The sequence below is a fragment of the Ctenocephalides felis genome, unplaced genomic scaffold (genome assembly GCF_003426905.1).
Source record: "Ctenocephalides felis isolate EL2017-DRISC unplaced genomic scaffold, ASM342690v1 CF-g0.4_SCAFFOLD_03126, whole genome shotgun sequence".
Classification (NCBI taxonomy): Eukaryota; Metazoa; Arthropoda; class Insecta; order Siphonaptera; family Pulicidae; genus Ctenocephalides; species Ctenocephalides felis.
In genome coordinates, this window is record NW_020539280.1 from 26,599 (window position 1) to 48,068 (window position 21,470).

Genomic DNA, 21,470 nt, shown 5'->3' on the forward strand with positions numbered 1-21,470 from the left:
AAATATTCGGCAAATTTGTATGAAATTGAATAATTTAAAATATTGTCTAATATTATAAAGTCCTAGATCTACTCCGTGTATTTTAAAATCGCAACTGCAAAATCAAAATTGATTAAAAATTCAAATTGTGATTCTTATGCATGTCGTTTATATACGTTATATCGTTACTAAAACAAATCAAATTTTCTTTTTTTTTCAAAAAAGTAAAAGATACTTTTCCAAAAATCCGGCAACATGTTTCAAAATGATCTGAAAAATATTAAAGATAGTGAAATCGTAAAATTTACACAATAAAATAGCTCCAATTTTTTATAAATCTGAGAATTCACAAAATTTTTCAAAATTAACAGAAACAGTTTATGTATATATTTTTAATATCCATTTGTGATATATGTTTAGCGAAAGCTTTTTTTGTTATTTCAACACTTTTGTTTTAAATTGCCAAAAATATTTTTCTGCCAAATTATCCGCACGAAAAATATTTTCCTCCTTAATCAAAAGGAAAACAAACAGTTTAAAATCGCTCGTAAATTTTCTATGACAAGATCTTTTTACAAAAATTACGTAACGCCCAATCGAACACGTCACGACGAATCAGCGTCAAGAAGTGAACCGGAAATAAAGTAACGGAAGTGAGGCGGAAATTCCTTTAAGAACTTCCTTGCACTTCCTTGTTTGTTTGTTTTACTTCCGAGAAGTTAAGCTTTTAAATGTTCTTTTGATAAGTGTCGCGGAAGATGGATTAGTAGAAGATATATAAGATAAAGGATGACCGGTTTTTTGTATGTTGGTGTATGGTATTTTAAAAAGTGAAAGAAATAGCTCAGTAAGTAGCATGCCCAACTCATACCCCAGGAATACTCGGTTCGAGTCTTTGTGCTAACACAAGAATAAAATTAAAAGTACGAAGAAAAGGCAAGATTTGAAATAGAGAAGACAAGATTCAGAAGAAAAAGCGAATAAAGAATTTTGTTATGAATGAGCAAGTGGAAAATATGTATAAATGAAAAATAGTATAGATTTTATACTATAGAAAAGATAAGAAAATAAATGTTGCAGGTGGCAAAATTTTTTTAAGTAAGCGAGTCGAATGAAAATCTAAAAAAAAGTATAAAAAGTGCCTAGTGGCAAGTTGCTGAAACTTACCTTAAATTAATATAATGAACACTATATAATAATTGACGAATTATTAAACTCAATTGTTTTAAATATTTTCGAATTCGTTCATATTTTAAGTCCACAAACAAATTCTGTATGTTTACACCAAATATCGTATGTTTACACCGAATTGTTTATGAACAAGTTCCATATTATTTAATTTCAAACAATATTATTTTGTTTATTGTAAAATATTAAAAATAATAAATATAAATGAAAATAATAATATATAAATGTTAATATGTATACAAGAAATGCAAACAAAACATATATAATAAATCTTTGTGATTAATAATAATAATAAAAATTGTGATTAATTAAAACGGACAAAACTTCAAAGTCCATCTATTTTGATTTTATTTAAAAATGTTTAAACCTTTAGATTGGTAATTAATATGCTCGCCCTTTTTAATCCTCCAAATTGATATTTATTTTTACTTGTCTGTAGAGTCTTTTTCTTATTTATATAGATATTGAATTTGCTCGTCAGTAGAGTCCTTTTCTCATTTTTTTCTATCTAGATATTTAGTTTGCTCGTCAGTTCGCCAGCTCGTCAGCTCGTCAGAGTCCTTTTCTCATTATTTATCAAAATTTTTAGATTACTCATAAATAGAGTCCTTTTCTCATTTTCACTCTAGATATTTATTTGCTTGTTAGTAGAGTCCTTTTCTCATTTCCAATCTAAATTTTTAGTTTGCTCGTCAGTAGAGTCTTTTTCTGATTTTCTATCTAAATTTTCAGTTTGCTCGTCAGTAGAGTCCATTTCTCATGTTCAATCTTGATATTTAGTTTATTCGTCGGTAGGGTCCTTTTCTTATTTTTTATCTGAATATTTAGTTTGCTCGTCAGTAAAGTAGTCCTTTTCTGATTTTTTATCCTGATATTCAGTTTATTCGTTGGTAGAGTCCTTTTTTCCTTTTTTTCATCTGGATCTTTAGTTTATTCGTCGGTAGAGTCCTTTTGTAATGTTCAATCTAGATATTTAGTTTACTCGTTAGTATAGTCCTTTTCTCATTTTCAATCTACATATTTAGTTTGTTCGTCAGTAGTTTACTTTGGACTTTGGTTTATCTGGACTTGTTGATTTTTTCACTGTTCACTTTTTTCTCATGTGTTCTTTCAATTTTCTCGCCAGTAGAGTCTTTTTTAGCATTCAAAATTTGTTTCAATTTGCTCGTCAGTAGAGTCCTTCTCATTATTAAATATTAAATTTCTACTTACGGCAGGTAATTTGCTCGTCATTATTTAAAAATTTCAATTTGCTCGACAGTGGAATCCTTTACAGTGTTCAAAGCCTAATTTGAATTTGCTTATCAGTAGAGTTCGTTTCTCGTGTTTCCTAGTTTTTATGTCCGGATGCACTTCTGCATCAAAATCGTTGCAGTTGCACCAAATATGCAAAATACTCGAAGCGGTTAGGTCAATATGAATGGTGATTTTCGAAGCAATCGCTTTAAATGGCGAATTAAATTTTATTGCAATCAGTAAATGGCAATGTTTATTATACACATATGTACACACACGCATATATATATATATATATATATATATATACATATATATATATATATATATATATACAAATGTATATATCGATATATAAAACAAATTAACACTTAAAATTCATCGTCGCCTTGGGAGCAATACGAACACGTACTCGCACTCGTTCGAAAAAACACATTAATTCGCATTCGAAATTTATTTATTGGCGAAAATTTATTTACGCTGATTAAATAGGATAACTATACGTGCATAGCATCGTGCCTTAAGGCAAGTTGCCAAAAAATTCGCAAAACGTGTAATTAATTAATATGAATTAAAATTCTCTAAAAGAAAATCAAGCTATGCCATCCATATCTAACACGACGCTTTCTCTTACTAGATTAAAAATGAACTCTACTGACGAGCAAATTGAACCCAGATTGTAATTATTGATAAAGACTCTACTGACAAGCAAATTAAAACTGTATTTTAAATACTGAAAAAGACTCTACTGACGAGCAAATTAAAATTAGAATTTAGAAACTAAAAGAGGCTCTACAGACGAGACTATCAAAACTAGACATAAAAACGACTCTACTCAAGACATGATCACAAAATTTTATCTAAATTTAATAAGAAATCTACTGACAAATAAGAGATTTTTAAAGGTTAACAGAAATGAACAAGTTAACAGAAATAGACTCTACTAATGAACAAATTGAAACCAGAAAAAAAAGACTATACTAACGAGTAAAGGAAGATTATCAAGACCAAAAGGACTCCACTGACGAACAAATTGAGAGCAAGAAAAAAACGACTCTACTGAAAAACTAATTCAAACTGGATAAAAAAAAGATTCTACTGACGAACTATTAACAGTTCGTAGAATTATTTCTCATTAATAAAAAGAATCACTACTGACATGAAAATTTTGACAAAATATTACGTAAGTAAAACTTTTCTAAAATCTAAAACGGCCTCTACTGACGAGCAAGTCAAAACTAAATTATCAATTCTGAAAAAGGACTCTACTGACGAACAAATTCAAACTAGATTAGAAGGACTCTACTACCAAGTAAAAAAAATCGCCAAAGTAATATTGGCCAGAGTAGTTTTTAGTAGAATTGAAATCAGATTTAAAACACTAAAGTAGACTCTACTGACGTGCAAATTAACATCTTGTCAATACAAGTAAAATGTTTTTTGAATTATTGAAATCGGTGTTCCCAAAATCATCGACGAAAATTTGTATCCGCACACACACACATACATCCATTTTTTCTAAGGTATGCCAAAATGTTCAGAAACCTTTGAAACGTAAAGATATATACAAATTTTTATTTTCGATTTTTTTGCTATTACTATAATTTGCCCTACGGGAAGTTAATTAGATGATAATATTGCGATAATACTTTTGATGCTTGTCTCTTACAATTAGTTTTATTATAAATTTGCCATAGATTTTAAAATAGACTAAAATTTTATTACATACCCCCCCCCTCCCCCTTAAATTTGTTTGAACATTGTGAATTTTTTTTTATTTTACCACATGAAGTAATGTATATGGCAATACTATAGAATAGAGCGGGGCACCAAGATCCAATTTGACTTTGAGAAATTATAATGTGGAGACGAAACCAATTGTATCACAACAAATAACACATATCAAACAAACAACTATCTGACTATGTTTAGTAAAGCTCACAAACCATTGTATAAATGTTTTTTTTGCTGTTTTTCTAAAATTTGTCACCCGGTCTTTCTCACTCCATAGGCGGGGTAAAATGGGACAGTCAGCTAGCAAATAGGTCCAATATTTTATTTTTAATTTAAGTGATTTTAAATTAAAACATTAGGCAAGCAATGCCAAATATAGATGTATAAATGTACTGTAATAAGCTTGATCTGGTATTTCGTCAGAAAGATTTATCAGAAAAGTTCGAATAAATATTTATTTAATTTATCTCTTACAAAATATTAATATACTTTTTTATTTACTACTTTTCATTATATAGGTTATATAAAAACAGTTAAATCTAACTTAAAATTAACAATACATCTTATGAAATAATTAAATAACCCATCAGGCTAAATATTAAAAGGAAATTTATTTACGCTGATTAAATTGGATAAACAAAATCATTTAACTTTTAATTTTTGTTAAAAACTTAAGTAGAAACTCTTCAGATTAGCAAACTACAACTTTCAACAACTTTTTTTGAACAATAGGAATTAAACTAACTTAGCACACAGGAACTGAGTACTCTGCTGTGCTTTACTATGACTTGTTTTCGAGTCCATATTAATCGAATATCCTAATAATACCTGAAATTTTTAAATTTAGAATTACGAAATCCTAGTACGTATTAATCACGTATTGCCCATTTATTACCACCTGTGGTAAATTCTCTAATCAAAGATCTTAAGCGAGTTAATCAAACAGTGGCCGGAAGAGCCCGAAGGAAGGAATCCTTAGAGAGACATCATCATCGTCTAATATATAGTAATATGAAGCAGAGCAGAGCGGAGCAGAGTAGATCAGAGCAAGGTGTTAATTTACTTTGGTCGAGTGATTTGATTGAATTAATATAGAACATCCTCAATAACACGACAGTGTGTGTGGTATGGTGTCACATCGATGTGCATGGATGTGGCGATTTGTCTGTGTATGTATATAGAAGTGGGTCGACGGTGGCGGTGGCGGTGGCGTCGGTGTGCATGACTTAAGGTGATAATGTGTAAAGAGACACCTGACGACATGGAGGTGTACCACGAAAGGAGCAGATGACGAGAATTCTGAATTGTGTTCATTTTGCTTGGGACTAAGAGGAAAAGAAAACTGGGCTGGATACTACTAAAAGAGAGTATAGCACTTTTCTGTGGATTTAGACTAAAACAAGGATTAACTGCAAAATTTGATTTAGGTTGAACATCACTGCAATATAATATTATTTTTCGTCACAAAATTTAGCGAATCAGAGATCGCGAAGAATTATCAAATTTCAAATATTTTTAGACAATTTCTTTATTATATTTTTTGTTTGTCAGTAAAGTCCTTTTTAGAATTTAAAATCTATTTTTGATTTCAACACTTCTTTTCCGTATTTAAAATCTAGTTTAAATTAGTTAAAATATTTTCAAGCAATTTTAATCACGTCCAGAGAATTTACAACATTTTTAGCCAATTTGTAATATTTCAAACCAATTTCAAACATTTAAAACTAATATTGCACTATTTTTTAGGAATTTGAAATATTTTTGGCTATTTTGAAATATCTTCAGACAATTTGAAAATCTTGCTAAAAAAAATAGTGAAACTTGCTAGAATAAACATTGCAAATTGTTTTAAAATGTTTTAACTTGTAAAAATGTTTCAGACATTTTGAAATATTTTTAGACATTCTGACACATTTTCGGCCAATTTGAAATATTTTTAGACATCTTGAAACAATTTTAAGCATTCACAGACAATTTTAATCATTTACGGATAATTTTAAGCATTTACGGACAATCAAAAACAATTTCATACAATTTATAACATTTTTAGACAAATTGTTAGAAATATTTCAAATTGACCAAAAATGTTTTAGATTGACTGAAAATGTTTAAAATTGACTCGAAATGTTTCAAATTGACTCGAAATGTTTCAAATTGCTAACAATTGTTTCTAATTGTTTGAAAACCTTGCAAATTTACTAAGAATGTTTCAAATTGACTCAGAATCTTTCAAATTTCTAAAAAATGTTTCAAATTAACTGAAAACGTTGCAAATTTGTGAAAAATATAGTAAATTGTTTCGAAATATTTGTTTCAAATTGCTAAAAAAAATGTTTCAAATTTGTAAAGAATGTTTCAAATTTGTAAAGAATGTTTCAAATTAAAAAAAAATTGACATAGCTAAAAATGTTGTAAATGGCTAAAAATGTTGCAAATTTGAAAAAACGTTGCAAATTGATTAAAAATGTTACAAATTCATTAAAAATGTTTCAGACTGACTAAAAATGTTTTAGATTGTCTGAAAAATGTTTCAGATTGACTGAAAAATGTTTACAATTTGTTGAAAAATGTTTGAAAGTTGCTAAAAATTGTTTGAAATTGACGGAAAATGTTTCAAGTTTGTAAAAAACATTTCAAATTGTTTTAAAATATTGTAAATTGACTAAAAAGCTTCAAACTGAATAAAGATGTTGCAAATTGATCAAAAATGTTTTAAATTGCTGAAAAAGTTTTTAAATATAACTAAAAATAATTTAAATTGCTGAAAAATGTTTTAAATTTGTAAAAAGTGTTTTAAATTGCTAAAAAATGTTTGAAATTGCTAAAAAATGTTGAATATTTGTAAAAATCTTCGCTAATTGTTTTAAAATGATTTAAATTGACTGAAAATGTTTCAAATTGACTCGAAATGTTTTAAATTAACTGGTAATGTTTTAAATTGTTAAAAAAAATATTGCAATTTTTTAAGAAATAATGCAATTTTGTAATAAATATTAAACATTGTTTTAGACATTTTTATTTCAGACATTTTTTCATTTTCTGACAATTTGAAAAAAAATCAGATGATTCAAACAGTTTTCGGACAATTAAAATATTTGTAGAACATTTGAAACATTTTAATGCAATCTGAATCAGTTGCAGACAATTCCAAACATTTTAAGGCAATTCGAAATATTTTCAGATATTCCAAAATGTTTTCAGACAAGATATTTTGAGACTATAAAATATTTGTTTTTCTAACCGAATGGAAAAGGAAACTGACTTGGAAGCCAGGAAAATATAGAAAAATTGATCATTAATAAAGGACAAAGAAACTGGGAAATCATATGAGCAGACAATTTTTTTACGAAGATTGTGATAAGAACACTTTATAATTAGACTGAACACTTTGTAATCAGCCTTATAATGTTTCAAATCGGAGAAAAATGTCGTACATTGCTTAAAAATATTTCAACTTGTCCAAAAATATTGCAAATTGTTTACGCATATAAATAAAATTGAGCTGAGCCCCTAATTCGGACCTCAAAGAAGATTGTGACAAAATTCTGAAATACATTAATTTTAATAAAATAAACTGGATTAGAATAAATTGGTATTCTTTTGCTGTGTTACATTTTTTGCAAATTGTATGCACCGTCAGGAAAATAAAAATGAAGTTCGATTTAAACACTAGTATAGATTTTGTTGTGTTATTATTAGTATTTGGTGTGTTTATCAAAAAAGAAAACAAAACTAGGTTGGGTTAGCAGTTTTTATAAACTGATAGTTTCCACTGCTTCTCCTTCAGCAAAGTCTCCATGACCCCTAGGACACTTGTTATATAATACTCTGGTCGTAGATAGATGTATCACGTAGGTAGGCCTACTTGTAAGATTAATTGCTGATCTAATTATTGACACCTACTACTACCACTACTATTACTCTGATAGCTATATCCGTAGCTATATTCACAGCTATAGCTCTAGTATCAAGTGCTTGTTGTACTATACTATATATTGGGGAAATTAGCAGGAGGATGACCATCTAGTCTAGATTCACTGATAGCTATTAATATAGGCAAGACTGATTCCTATTAATGTAGGGATTAACGTGTGTAGATCGAAAGGTATTTAGATGGTATTTAAGGAAAGAACCTGAGACAAACATGTCCCATGAATCTCTAGATTTACCACAGTTATCCAAGTAATGTGGTTACGTTTTAAGGAACCATAACTGATGTAATGAGGCTACATCAGTTATGAGGAACCCATCTAACGCTAAAAATTAATCTGGGACGATCATAGATCTAAGTTCACCTACGGTGATTTAATCTTGGATTTCTACTGTTTGATGTTTTCAGTTTTGTTCGTTTGATGAAACCAGTTTTTGTCATATCCCAATTGCAATTATACGAGTACTTTGTTCCATTCATATTTTTCACTAAGGTTAACGTGTTTTGTTTTGATCCATCCAACTACGGTGATCTGGTCTGATACATGATTATCTAGTTTGATCTATGGTTCAATTTTGAATTTCTTGATTTTTAATTAGTAATATAAATATCTTCTTGATGTTTATTGATTATTGCAATTTTTGAGACTTTAAATTTAAATTTAAAACAAAAATCTTGCTTTTAGTAAAACGTTTTAATTTTTATAAAATATTTATATATGCAATTTCTTTGCTTGTTGGAAAAAATGAGATTCAGACACAAAGTAAAGTTTCGTAGTTTTAATATTTGATAATTTATAATATGATTAAAATTTTGGCAAAATCATATGAAGTCAAAAAATGCTTTACAAATAAATTAAATAATTCATATCGATAATATGTAGTGAATAATATCGTCTTAGTTTTCAATATCAGACAATAGTCGATTTTTTTTTAAATCAGAACTATCAGAAAAATAAAGTGATAGGTAAATTAATGTTGAAGAAAAAGCTAGACGGTACTTGCGGGGAAAAGTTGATCTTAATTTGCTCCTCAGTAGAGTCCTTTTTAAATTTAGTATAAATTTATTTCTCGGTAGAGATCATTTGGACAACGTAAGTTTAAAATTTATTGTCAGTATTGTCTCTTTAAAAATTAACTAGGACCTTGTAGTTTATTAGCAATGCTTTATTCTCCTATATATATATATATATATATATATATATATATTATATATATATATATATATATATATATATAATTAAGTATATATGTAATACGTGGACGAGTCGTAAAACAGAATAGATTTTATAGTAAGCTGACATCAGGTGCAGGTAATTGTATTTACACATGCACATATGCACACATTCCAGAATTACACACACTTAAATTTATATATATATATATATATATATATATATATATATATATATATTTAAAATTACCCCCACAAAAATTAAACTTCTACGTATCATTCGAAAGCAGGCAAAGTTCAAGTTTTTTTTGTTTTTTGATGATTGAAAACTTTTATTTTGAAAATTCAAAACTTTTGTTTTCTTAGAAATTTAAAACTATTTGTAAAGATTTTGAATTTTTTCTAGGCATTTTGAGTCATTCTAAATCGTCTGACACCAAAATTTGATAAAAGATGTAATTGTATATAAATGTTTTGTATTATTAATAACAAAAATTGTGAGTGAGGTTTAAAAAATGTTTTTTTTTTAATAAATCTTGCATACGTTTCGAAACACAATTTGACCCATCTTCAGTGCACAAACACTCATATTTATAATTTATATCTGTAATTTAAATATTTATAATTTAAATCCCACAACCGCAATAGGACTTATTTGAACAAAAATATTTTTTCTCATTATTTGTGTCTATGGTGATCAATTTTTAAGATTTGTTATGTTAATGCACTGACGATAGGACAAAGTAGGTTTCGAAACGTAATGCAAGTTTATTTTTTAATTCTCCAAATTAACTGCTTTATATGTGAAATAGTATATATGCATTTATAGATAATAGTTTAAAATTACTAAAATTAGACGTAAAGGGGACTCAACGAACATAATCTAATAAAAGAACTCTACTAACGAGCAAACTGAATTAATAATAAAAAGGGACTCTACTGACAAGCAAGTTAAAATAATATATAGAAAGAGACTCTAACGACAAACAAGCAAAATCATTATAAAAAGGGTCTCTACTAACGAGCAAACTGAAATAATAACTAGTTGGTTTGGTATTTAGCCTTGAGGCAAGTTACATGAACTTTCCGAAATGTGTAAGTAATCGACTTAATAAAAAAACTAGCTGTAAGTGGAATTCTGTCTTGAGGCAATTATGGCATCGTGCCTTAAGGCAAATTGCTGGAACTTCCCGTACCGTAACGAAATGTTCGTGGAATACTGAATGTTTTCAAATAGATTATTCTAAATATTGTAACATTGTCTAATATTTATAAGAATTATATAAACTGTATTGCAGAGTTGAAATTATTTGTAAAGTATATTAGAACTATAGTCAGAATTAAAAATGAAATCTGAAATATTTTCGATATAAAAAACTAAAAAAAAAAAAAAAAAAAATGGAACAAAATTTTTTTTTTCCAAAATCAATTATTTTGTTAAGACAAGCAGAAAGTTCTTTGAATCAATTAAATCGGACGCTTAGTTCTCTCAAAAACTGCCATTTTTTGTACATTTAGCTCTGTACCTCCGAAATGGCTGGGCCTGTCTTTGCGAAAAACTAATAACCCCTTCTCCCAATCATTACTAATTGAATGTTTTTTAGATCATTCAAATCGGATGCTCCGTTCACTCAAAAACTCGAATTCTATTTTCTGCACTCTTTGCTCCGTATCTCCGAAACGGCTGGACCTGCCTTCGCCAAAAACTAATCACCTCTTTTCTCTATCAATAGGAATCGAATGTTTTTTAAACCATTCAAATCGGTTGATCCGTACGCCCGAAAACGTGGACGAAAATTTGTATCCATACATACATACACACACACACACACATCCATTTTTTCTGAAGTATGCCAAAACGTTCAGAAACCTTCAAAACGTCGAGAAATGTAAAAATTTTCAATTCCGATTTTCGGCCCATTACAATAACTTACCCTACGGGAAGTTAAAAAAGTGTAAATAATATACTTCATTAATCCTACTCCAAAAAAAAAAACGATAATAATTTTAGCAAACTTTGACAAATTTTTAAAATTAAACTACTTGTCGTTAGGCCGTAATATTACAGTAAGTTCTATAAGACCATGATGTATATCGCCAAAAAAAAAATCCATGAAAATCGGCTTAAATTTTTTTTTCAACAGTTAATTACAAGAAAACGGCTCGGTAGATTTTCACCTAAAATTAATCAGTACCATTCCCAACTAATATCTTTCGAACAGTTTTTGATATTTTAAAATCGGTTCGGTAGGATGAGCTTAAATGTCGACGAAAATTTAACACTTTTTTTCAAATTACAAAGAAACGGCTTGGCAGATCGTTGCACAAAACTGACAAACGATAGTCCTCACCGAAATACATCAAATGGCTTTTAAATTTCTAAAATCGGTTCAGGCGTTTTTGAGAAAACGTCGATCAAAAGTCTAATTTTGACAAATGCCAAAAAGACCATACTGATTTTTGCAAACTTTGACGAATTTTTAAAGCTGAACCAGTTGTCGTAGGGCCGTAATATTTTAGTATGATCTAGAAGACTATGGTATCTATCGTCAAAAAAATAATCATAAAAATCGTCGAAATTTTTTTTTTAAAAACTTTATTACAAGAAAACGGCCCGGCCGATCTCTACCAAAAACTAATCAGCACGATTCCCAACCAATATCTTTCGAACGGTTTTTGAATTTTCAAAATCGATTCATAACTGCGGGCTAAAACGTGGACGAAAGAGTTTTCACTTCTCTGCTATTTACGAAGAAACGGTTTGGCCGATCGTCGCACAAAACTGACAAACAATAGTTCTCGTCGAGATACATCGAATGGCTTTTAAATTTTTGAAATCGGTCCAGCCGTTTTCGAGAAAACGTCGATTTACGGCAAAAAATCTGTTCACATTCACACACACACACACACGCACACACATACACACATACTTTTTCCAAATTTGGTCTCATTCGATTCAGAATGGCTTGAAACGTCGAGAAAACATAAAATTAGCGAATCGGATTTTTTGATGAAAACATAAACTTCTCCTCCGGGAAGTTAAAAATCTAGGTTTAATTATTTCGTCAGTAGAATCCTCTTTTATTGTTCAAAATTTGTTAAAATTTTCTTGTCAGTAGAGACCTTTTTAATTTTAAATATCTAGTTTTGATTTGCTCGTCAGTAGAGTTGGATAAAAATGTTTTTAATTTGAATTTCGCGCTACTATTTGTATGGCTTCTCCCACTACCGGGCAAAGCGTCCATCTTGCGCATAGGTTTCGACTATGCTTTGTACAAAATATATGCTCTCTTGTATACAAACAACCTAACCTATAACAACGTGTATTCTGAGTGATTTAAATGATTCTAATTATATATTAAATAAAGATATTCTACTGTTCATCGTGTTTAACTTTTGTACCAAGAGTCCTTTTTAAAACTGAAAATCTAGTTTACATTTGCTTGTCTGTAGAGTACTTTATAATATTTAAAATCTAATGCAAATTTTCTAATCAGTAGCGTCTCTTTTTAATATTCAAAATCTGTTAAAATTTGCTTGTCAGTAGAGTCTCTATTTAACATTCAAAATCTATTTCCTAGTCAGTAGAGTTTCTTTTTAATATTCAAAATCTAGATTTGATTTGCTTGTCAGTAGAGTCCTTTTTAGTTTTTTGCTGGATTTTTGCTGGACTGTAGTCAATTTTAATTTTTTGAATAATTTAAATTTGCTCATCAGTAAAGTACAATTTGATATTAAAAATCTAGTTTTGATTTGCTCATCAGTAGAGTTCTTATTAGTAAATAAAATTCAGTTTAAATTTGCTCGTCAGTATAGTCCCTCTTTATTTTTAAACTTTGCTTCAAATTTGCATATTAATAGTTTTTTTTGGTCTGCAAAATCAATTATTAATATTGGTCAGTACATTCATTTTTTTCTTTTTAGAATCTGTTTCAAATTTGCTTGTCAGTAGAGTTTCTTTTAGTTTGTCGATGGTGAATAGAATTCTCATTATTTAAAATCTGGTCAAAATTTGATTGTCAGTAGAGTCCCTTTTTTCTTAATTAAAATTTGGTTTTAATTTGCTCGTCAGTACAGTTCTATTTTGGAAATCAGATAAACTATTATTCGGATTTTTATAAATCTTCCTGAAGTTTGTTAAGAAAATCTTCTAGGATTTTTTTATTTATAGAAATATAGTTAGATTGTAAAAATAAATGAAAAAATGACAAACCGCTTATCATTGATTGACATTGAAAATATTTGAGACATTGGTTTTGATTGAAAGGGATAACTAAAGTGGAAATTGAGAATCAATTTATTTAAAACAGTTCCACATTTAACATCACTCATATTGGTGTAAATAGTAATTCGGAAACCAATAATGATTATTTTTAACTGAACGGTATAAATATTAGTATAGGATATTACAAAAACGTTGCGTAGATGTATGTACAGGACAACGTCTGTCAGGTCATCTAGTATATATATATATATATATATATATATATATATATATATATATATATCTTGATAGTTTTTTCGACGTTGAAACATATTTCAAACTTGCAGTCGAGTCTGGATGCTCGGTATGGGCGTGTTTCTCGCTTTACAATTATGCATTTCATAACTTTTAGTCAAATTAGTTTTCAAATCTTTTAGTTATTCATAATTTTTTCTAAAAAAATGTTTTTCTCTAATATGTTATTAAGTTTAATTTTTTAAAATAAATTTTTGTTGAGTGTTTTTGTCCTGTGGTGTGTATAATGTTTCTCTATGCTATAATTAATCTATATTGTTGTTTATATTAGTTAATAAAATTTTCAAATTGTTGTAGTTGCTGAATGATGACACGCATCTTGTGTCGAAACGTATAAATATAAGTTTTTATACTTTATACCTTTTTTATTTCGACGAATGGGCTGCTAGTTACTTTGAAATATTATATATATATATATATATATATATATATATATATATATATATATATATATATAGCAAGAAGTTAAAAAGGCTAGAAAATAAATACAATTGACAAGCAAAGTACAAATACTTAAAAACTACAAAGGTCAAAGTCGTGGACAAAATATGACAAAAAAGGAAAAAAAATTGAAAGATGTATAAAAGTTTTTAAATCATAATGATGAATGGTTAAGATAAATTGCATCCTTGAAGTTTGAAATAAAGACTACTGTGTAAAGTAAAATGAATTTATGAAGAAAAATGTATGAACTGAGTAGACTGAAACTAAGAGAAATGCATATGATCAACTACTTTTGCTAGAAAAACTACAGGACTTTGAAGAAAGTGTCGTAGTGCAAAACGCGTGGAAAAAGTTTGAGCAATAGCAAGTTTAAAAAAACGAAAACCATAAGAGATTCCACCTTATTTCACATGTGCTTTCGAATAAAGCACAAATAGTTTGTAGGTTAAAAATATATAAACAATAAAAAAACACCTGCATATGAAAATATTATCACAAAATAATATTTCATATTCAATAATATTTTGATTGCGTGCACCATAAATAAACTTGATATAATTAAAGTCCACAAAGAACAAATAATTGAAACAAAGTTTAGGCGCAAACTACAAAAGTACATAACAGGCAACAAGTTCAGAACTATTACTGAACCGCTGCGATACAGTTGTCCTCTACCTCATTAACATTATTTTGTTATCCTAGATTTCCAAAAGTTCCTGCTCTGATGGGCAAAGTAGTAGAAACAATTTCCCTAATAGTGAATTTGAGTAAAATGCAAATGCAAACTATGTTCTATACTGAAAATTACGATAATGGTCTATTTACTAAACTAGTGGGGTGGTGCATGGCATCGTGCTTTAAGGCAAACTGCTGGAACTTCTCGTACCGTAATTAAAAATCTTGGTACTGAATCCAAAAAAACTTTCACAAAATGTGTACACATTATTAAAATCTTTATAATTTATATATTATAAATCTGATAATTCAATAAACATTATTATTATTAACTTAACTTATTTTTATTGAGAGTCCATAACCGATGGACTTGCCTTCCCAAAAATTCAATCAGTTGTTCATCATGTCAATACAAGTAAAATGTTTTTTGAGTTATTAAAATTTTTGAGTTACCGTTTTTGGCACTTTATGCCCCGTATTTTCGGAACGGCTGGACCTACCTTCGCCAAAAACTAATCAGCACGTCTCCTTATCAATATGATTCGAATGTATTATGAAAAATTCAAATCGGTCGATCGGTGTTCCCGAAATCGTCGAAGAAAAATCCTTTGAAACGTAAGGATATACAAAAATTTTCATTTTTGGTTTTTTGCGATTACTATCCTTTCCTAATCCTTATTAACAAATGTACAAACACAAACAGAATAGAAGAATCACAATTTGTCAACTGACACAAAAATAACACTGACGTTTCTTACTAACCAATATCAAACATTTGACTTGAGAATACTTTTTCATCGGCTCACTAACGCCAAATTTGCGACTACAATAGGACCCCTAACTAATCCTTCTGAACGCGTCTTTATCAAAACATACTCTATGCTCAAAATGTCAACTTGAATTCCGAACGACTATAACCGTGTAAAGTGATAATATTTTCTAGAACAAATGCAAGTGTAGTTAGATTCATTATATTATTTAAGATATTTGAAAAAAAATATATTATTAAATAGTTCTAATCCATATTTTTTGAATATACGCAGTGAAAATATCTGAAGGAACAATTATGAATGATCAGAAAATTAAAATTGAGCCACCAGAATATTCAATGGAAGACATTAAACTTGAAAATGAATTTGATGATCTTACAGGTATTGTTAAGACTGAATCATGTTTAGAAGATGATAAAACTTGTCTGGAAAGATTTATGAACTCCGCAGTAATTATTGAAGAAGAAGTCAAACATGAGTTAATCGATACATCTGCTTATGCATGTGACATAAGTAATAGATCATTTGAAAAATCGCACACGTTTGTCCACATACCTAGAAATGGCAAAAAAGGCAACATTAAATACAATGTATGTGATAAGACATTTCAATATTCATTACGATTGCAACATCACATGATTACTCATAACACAGAACGCCCTATCGAATGCCAAATCTGTCATAAGCCGTTCAATGAAAAAAGCACTTTGGCAAAACATATGCGCATTCATACAGGAGAACGCTCTTTCAAATGTAAGATATGCAATCAGACATTCACACAAAAAGCTAATATGAAATTACACATGATCACTCATACCAAAGAGCATTGTTTCAAATGCGATATATGCAATCAGACATTCGCACAAAAATGTTATTTAAGAAGGCACATGATCGCTCATACCAAAGAGCGTCCTTACAAATGTGAAATATGCAATCAGACATGCAAACGAAAATATAATTTGAAAAGCCACATGTTCACTCACACCAAGGAGCGTCGTTTCAAATGTGAAATATGCTGTAAAACATTCTTACATTCGGGTGACTTAAATAGGCACATGTATATTCATACAGGAGAACGCCGTTTCAAATGTGATATATGCAATCAGACATTCAGACAAAAAGCTAATATGAAATCACACATGACCACTCACACCAAAGAGCGTCCTTTCAAATGTGATACATGCAATAAGGAATTTTCACAATCGAACAACTTGAAGAGACACAAGATGACTGTTCACAGTGGAAAACGTGATGAAGATCAATGAAATATTACCAAGCAGAAACTAACACTGCGTGTGAAATATCTATGAATTACTTATATTTTATTTGCATTGAAAATTTAATTACTGCTGTACAAATATTTAGTACCATGAATAAATTTATATAAATATATTTTTTATATTACAAGATTTACAGATATTTTTACAAATTTTATTAAATTGCATTATTCTTATTAAACAGTACTCAGTTGTAATATTTCAGACAAAATAAATTACAATTTTTGATCCATTAATGCCAATTTATACTGATCAATTAGTAGAATAGAGCAAAATTTTTTGTGGAAAATCCTAAACAGATTTCAACTGGTGGATTCAAATTGCTGGAACTTTTGAAATTTTGAAAATCCGAATTATTTTTGATATTCAAAAAAATAATTTTTATGGTACCTAAAAAAAAGTCAACTAAAAAAATTTTTTTTCAAAAACAATCGTTTCGTCAATACAAGCAGAAAGTTTTTTGAATCGTTCAAATCGCATGCTTATTTCTCTCAAAAACTGCCATTTTTTGCACATTTAGCTGCGTATCTCCAAAACGGCTGGACCTGCCTATGCCAAAGACTTATCACCACTTTTCCCCATCATTTCGAATTAAATGTTTTTTGGATCATTCAAATCAGATACTCGGTTTTCTCAAAAACTCGATTTCTATTTTGTGCACTCTTTGCTCCGCTTTAGCCAAAATTAAAATTAAAAATCGACTTATTTTCGATGTACAAAAAAAAATTAGAAAACAATAAATGTTGAAGTAAAAAAACTTTTTCCAAATGCGATTGTTTTGTCAATACAAGCAGAAAGTTTTTTGAATCATTCAAATCGAATGCTCCGTTCTCTCAAAAACTAGCATTTTTTGCACATTTAACTCTTTATCTCCAAAACGGCTCCACCTGTCTTTACCAAAAACTAAAGACCTCAAACTAATTTTTGTAATTCTCGACATTTTGAAGGTTTCTGAACACTTGGTCATACCTCAGAAAAAATGGATGTGCGTGTGTGTTTTGTGTGTCCGCATTTTTTCGTTCACGTTTCGGACGCACGGATCAACCGATTTGAATGGTTCAAAAAATATTCGATCTCTTAATAGGGAGATATGTGCTAATTAGTTTTTGGTAGAGGCAGGTGCAGCTGTTACGGAGATAAAAAACAAAGAGTGCAGAAAATAAAATTTTTTGATAAGATAAGAGTTTTTGAGAGAACGGAGTATCCGATTTGAATGATCTAAAAAACATTCAATTTGTAATTATTGGGAGAAGTGGTGATTAGTTTTCGGCAAAGGCAGGTGCAGCCATTTCGAAGATAGAGAGCTAAATTTACAAAAATAGCAGTTTTTGAGAGAACTAAGCGCCCGATTTGAATGATTCAAAGAACTTTCTGCTTGTTTTAACAAAATAATTGCTTTTAGAAAAAATGTGTTTCAATTTTTTTGTCACTTTTTTTTGTATATCAAAAATGATTCAGATTTTAATTTTAATTATGACTAAAGTTCTAATATACTTTGCAATTCAGTTAATATAATTCTTATAAATATTCTACAATGTTACAATACTTATAATAATCTATATGAAAACATTTAATATTTCTCGAATATTTCGTTACGTTGCGGGAAGTTCCAGCAAAAAAAGTACCATGACTAAAATCGACTTATTTTTTTTTTTCAACAGCTAATTACAATAAAACGGCTCGGTAGATTTTCACCTAAAACTAATCAGTATCATTCCCAGCTAATATTTTTCAAACAGTTTTTGATTTTTTAAAATCGATTCGGTAGTATATTGCTTAAATGCAGACGAAAAGTTTAACACTTTTTTTCAAATTTCAAAGGAACGACTCGGCCGCTTGTCGCACAAAACTGAGAAGCGATAATCCTCATCGAGATACATCATATGGCTTTTAAATTTCTAAAATCGGTTCAGGCGTTTTTGAGTAAATGTCGATGAATGGTCTAATTTTGACAAATGCGAATAAACGATACTAATTTTTGCAAACTTTGACGAATTTTTAAAGCTAAACGAGTTGTCGTAAGGCCGTAATATTTAAGTATGATCTGGAAGACTATTGTATCTTTCGTCAAAAAAATAATAAAAAAACGCCGAAAAAAATTTTTTAACACTTTATTACAAGAAAACGGCCCGGCCGATCTCTACCAAAAACTAATCAGCACGATTCCCAACCAATATATTTCGAACGGTTTTTTAATTTTCATAATCGATTCAGAATTTCGGGCTAAAACGTGGACAATTTTTTTTCATTTTTATGCGATTTAACGGCTTGGCTGATCGTCGCGTAAATTTGATAAACGCTAGTCCTCATCGAAATACATCAAATGGCTTTTAAATTTTTGAAATCAGTCCAGCCGTTTTTGAGAAAAGGTCGATTTACCGCAAAAAATCTGTTCACATACACATACTTTTCCAAATTTATTCTCATTCGTTTCAAAATGTCTTGAAACGTCGAGAAAACATAGAATTAGCGAATCAAGTTTTTTGATGACATAAACTTCTCCTCCGGAAAGTTAACTAAATTTTAATTTAATAAGTGAATGATTGGAACCAACAAATTTGACGTTTTTAAAGTCAAATAATGGGTAGTTCAAATTCCAAACACTAGATGCACCAGGGTCTGTGATGTAATGTATACTCTTCTTTTATCTATGAATGTATACACATCCAATGTAGTTTAATATTACACAGAAACAATTACTCTATGAATAGTTGGAACAAAAGCGAGACGAAACTTTGTTTCGGTATCTTTCTTCAGGGCCTTTTCACTTAGAACAAAATCCTCGTTCAGAAGGAATACTTAGGGGTCCATTTGTAGTCGCAGATTTGGCGCTAGTGAGCCGATGAAAAAGTATTTTCAAATGTTTTATGTTGGTTACTAGAAACGTCAGTGTTATTTTTGTGTAAGTTTACAAAATGGCGATTCTTGTTTGTTCTCTTCTTGTGGTTGTATATTTGTTAATAAAGATTTCATCAGGAATTGCTCTCAAATGCTTAGCCCTTTGACAATATGAATAGAACAGCTTCAAACTCATATGGAGGACATAATTACTACATTACTACGTAGTGCATTGACATATTAGTCTAATCATTAGTCTAATCACTTTAAGGAAAGAGGTCAGTTCTAAGAAATTGTGTAAGAAATCAGTATGCGCTTCTACAATAAAGACATAATACACAAATAAAAAGCTGTTCCAGCTGTTTAAAATTGGATTACCACTTCACACGGATCTGAATATACTTGGGAGAAAATGAATTGCTTAAGAATGTCAAGTTTTGCACGGGATGATTATTAGTTAACGAGAGTTAAGAATGACAGACGATGTAATGAACTTAACACTATATGCATTATTCACTAAATTTCAATAAATATATCAATAAGTAGAAAAAAGTGTAGAAGTTATTCCAGTAGATTAGATGTGATATCTATTATATATAAACCAACAGTGTATTTGTTGATTTATATTTCGATTTGATTGTATATTTATTATAATATAATATTATCTAGTATATTTTTGTTACCATTGTATTAGTACAAAACATAATACGATTGTAATACCAAATTTAGTTTCAAGTACCCGTGTACTAAAATTCATTAATTTTTATTTCAAATTTTGCGCCATTATTTTGAATGCCAAAGGCAGCGCCATCACGTCGAGCGGAGGACCCTTTAAGTATTCCTTCTGAACGTAAAAATCGGGAGAGAGAAACGTCTATATGAACACGGGGTATTCTAGTATTGTCTAGGTCTTTCTTCGTAGTCTGCGGACTTTCCTAATTCGATCAATTGCATTCGATCACAACAAGTGACGTTTAACGAATGAAATCACAGTTATAATCGCCTTTCATTCGGCATGTCCATTGTTCTCGTTTATTATAGTTGACTTGTACGAAGTTAGAATTTGTGGACGATATTCGTGCTGATTGATTTGAACGCCCGCTAAAGTCTGTCTGTCAGCGCTCCGATTCAATTATCGCAACTATATAGTAAGAAATAGGCCGTTAAATGTTAAACGAGGCGCAGCCGAGGCACAAGTTTATTAATAAATTTATACGGTAATTACAAGCAGAGCGATTCGTTTATGTCTTTATGGTTTAGTTTCAAACATAACTTTATCATTTTGTAATATTGGCATTACTTTTGTTAGATGATTTCTCTCTAAAATAAACAGGCGTAGCTTTGTAAAACTACGAAATTTGAAAAATTAATTTAAAAACTCTGTTTAGTTTATATTGTTCCGAATATAAAGTACCGGTTTATTTTTAACCCTTTCAATACAAAATTGGTGGCTTCTGCCAACCTGTGTGTACGAGTCTCGCCTAATAGGCGACATTTGTGTGTCGAACATTGCATCAATATTCATCACTAGGGTTTATACAAAAACCGACATTTCAGAAAACCGGTTTTCGCATTTTAATTCTACTAAAAAACCGGTTTTAACCGGTTTTCGAATTTTATATAGAAAATAAATTTTTGCTCGAATATTCTGTAATTTATCCGCAAGTTTAGTGCGATTTAATGCAGTATTTGACTGAATTTATTTA

At 29.5% G+C, this 21,470-nt stretch overlaps 1 protein-coding gene across 1 annotated transcript; it reads left to right on the top strand.

The window, feature by feature from the left end:
• Nucleotides 1–15,945: 15,945 nt before the first annotated feature.
• LOC113381856 (gastrula zinc finger protein XlCGF7.1-like) lies at nucleotides 15,946–16,914 on the top strand. Its single transcript, XM_026620519.1, has one exon. It carries the CDS (start codon nucleotides 15,946–15,948, stop codon nucleotides 16,912–16,914), a length of 969 nt encoding a protein of 322 aa, XP_026476304.1.
• Nucleotides 16,915–21,470: the final 4,556 nt, after the last annotated feature.

What these genes read in the sequence shown, in the direction of transcription:
- LOC113381856 (XM_026620519.1), top strand. Translation starts at nt 15,946, where the DNA reads ATGAATGATCAGAAAATTAAAATTGAGCCACCAGAATATTCAATGGAA.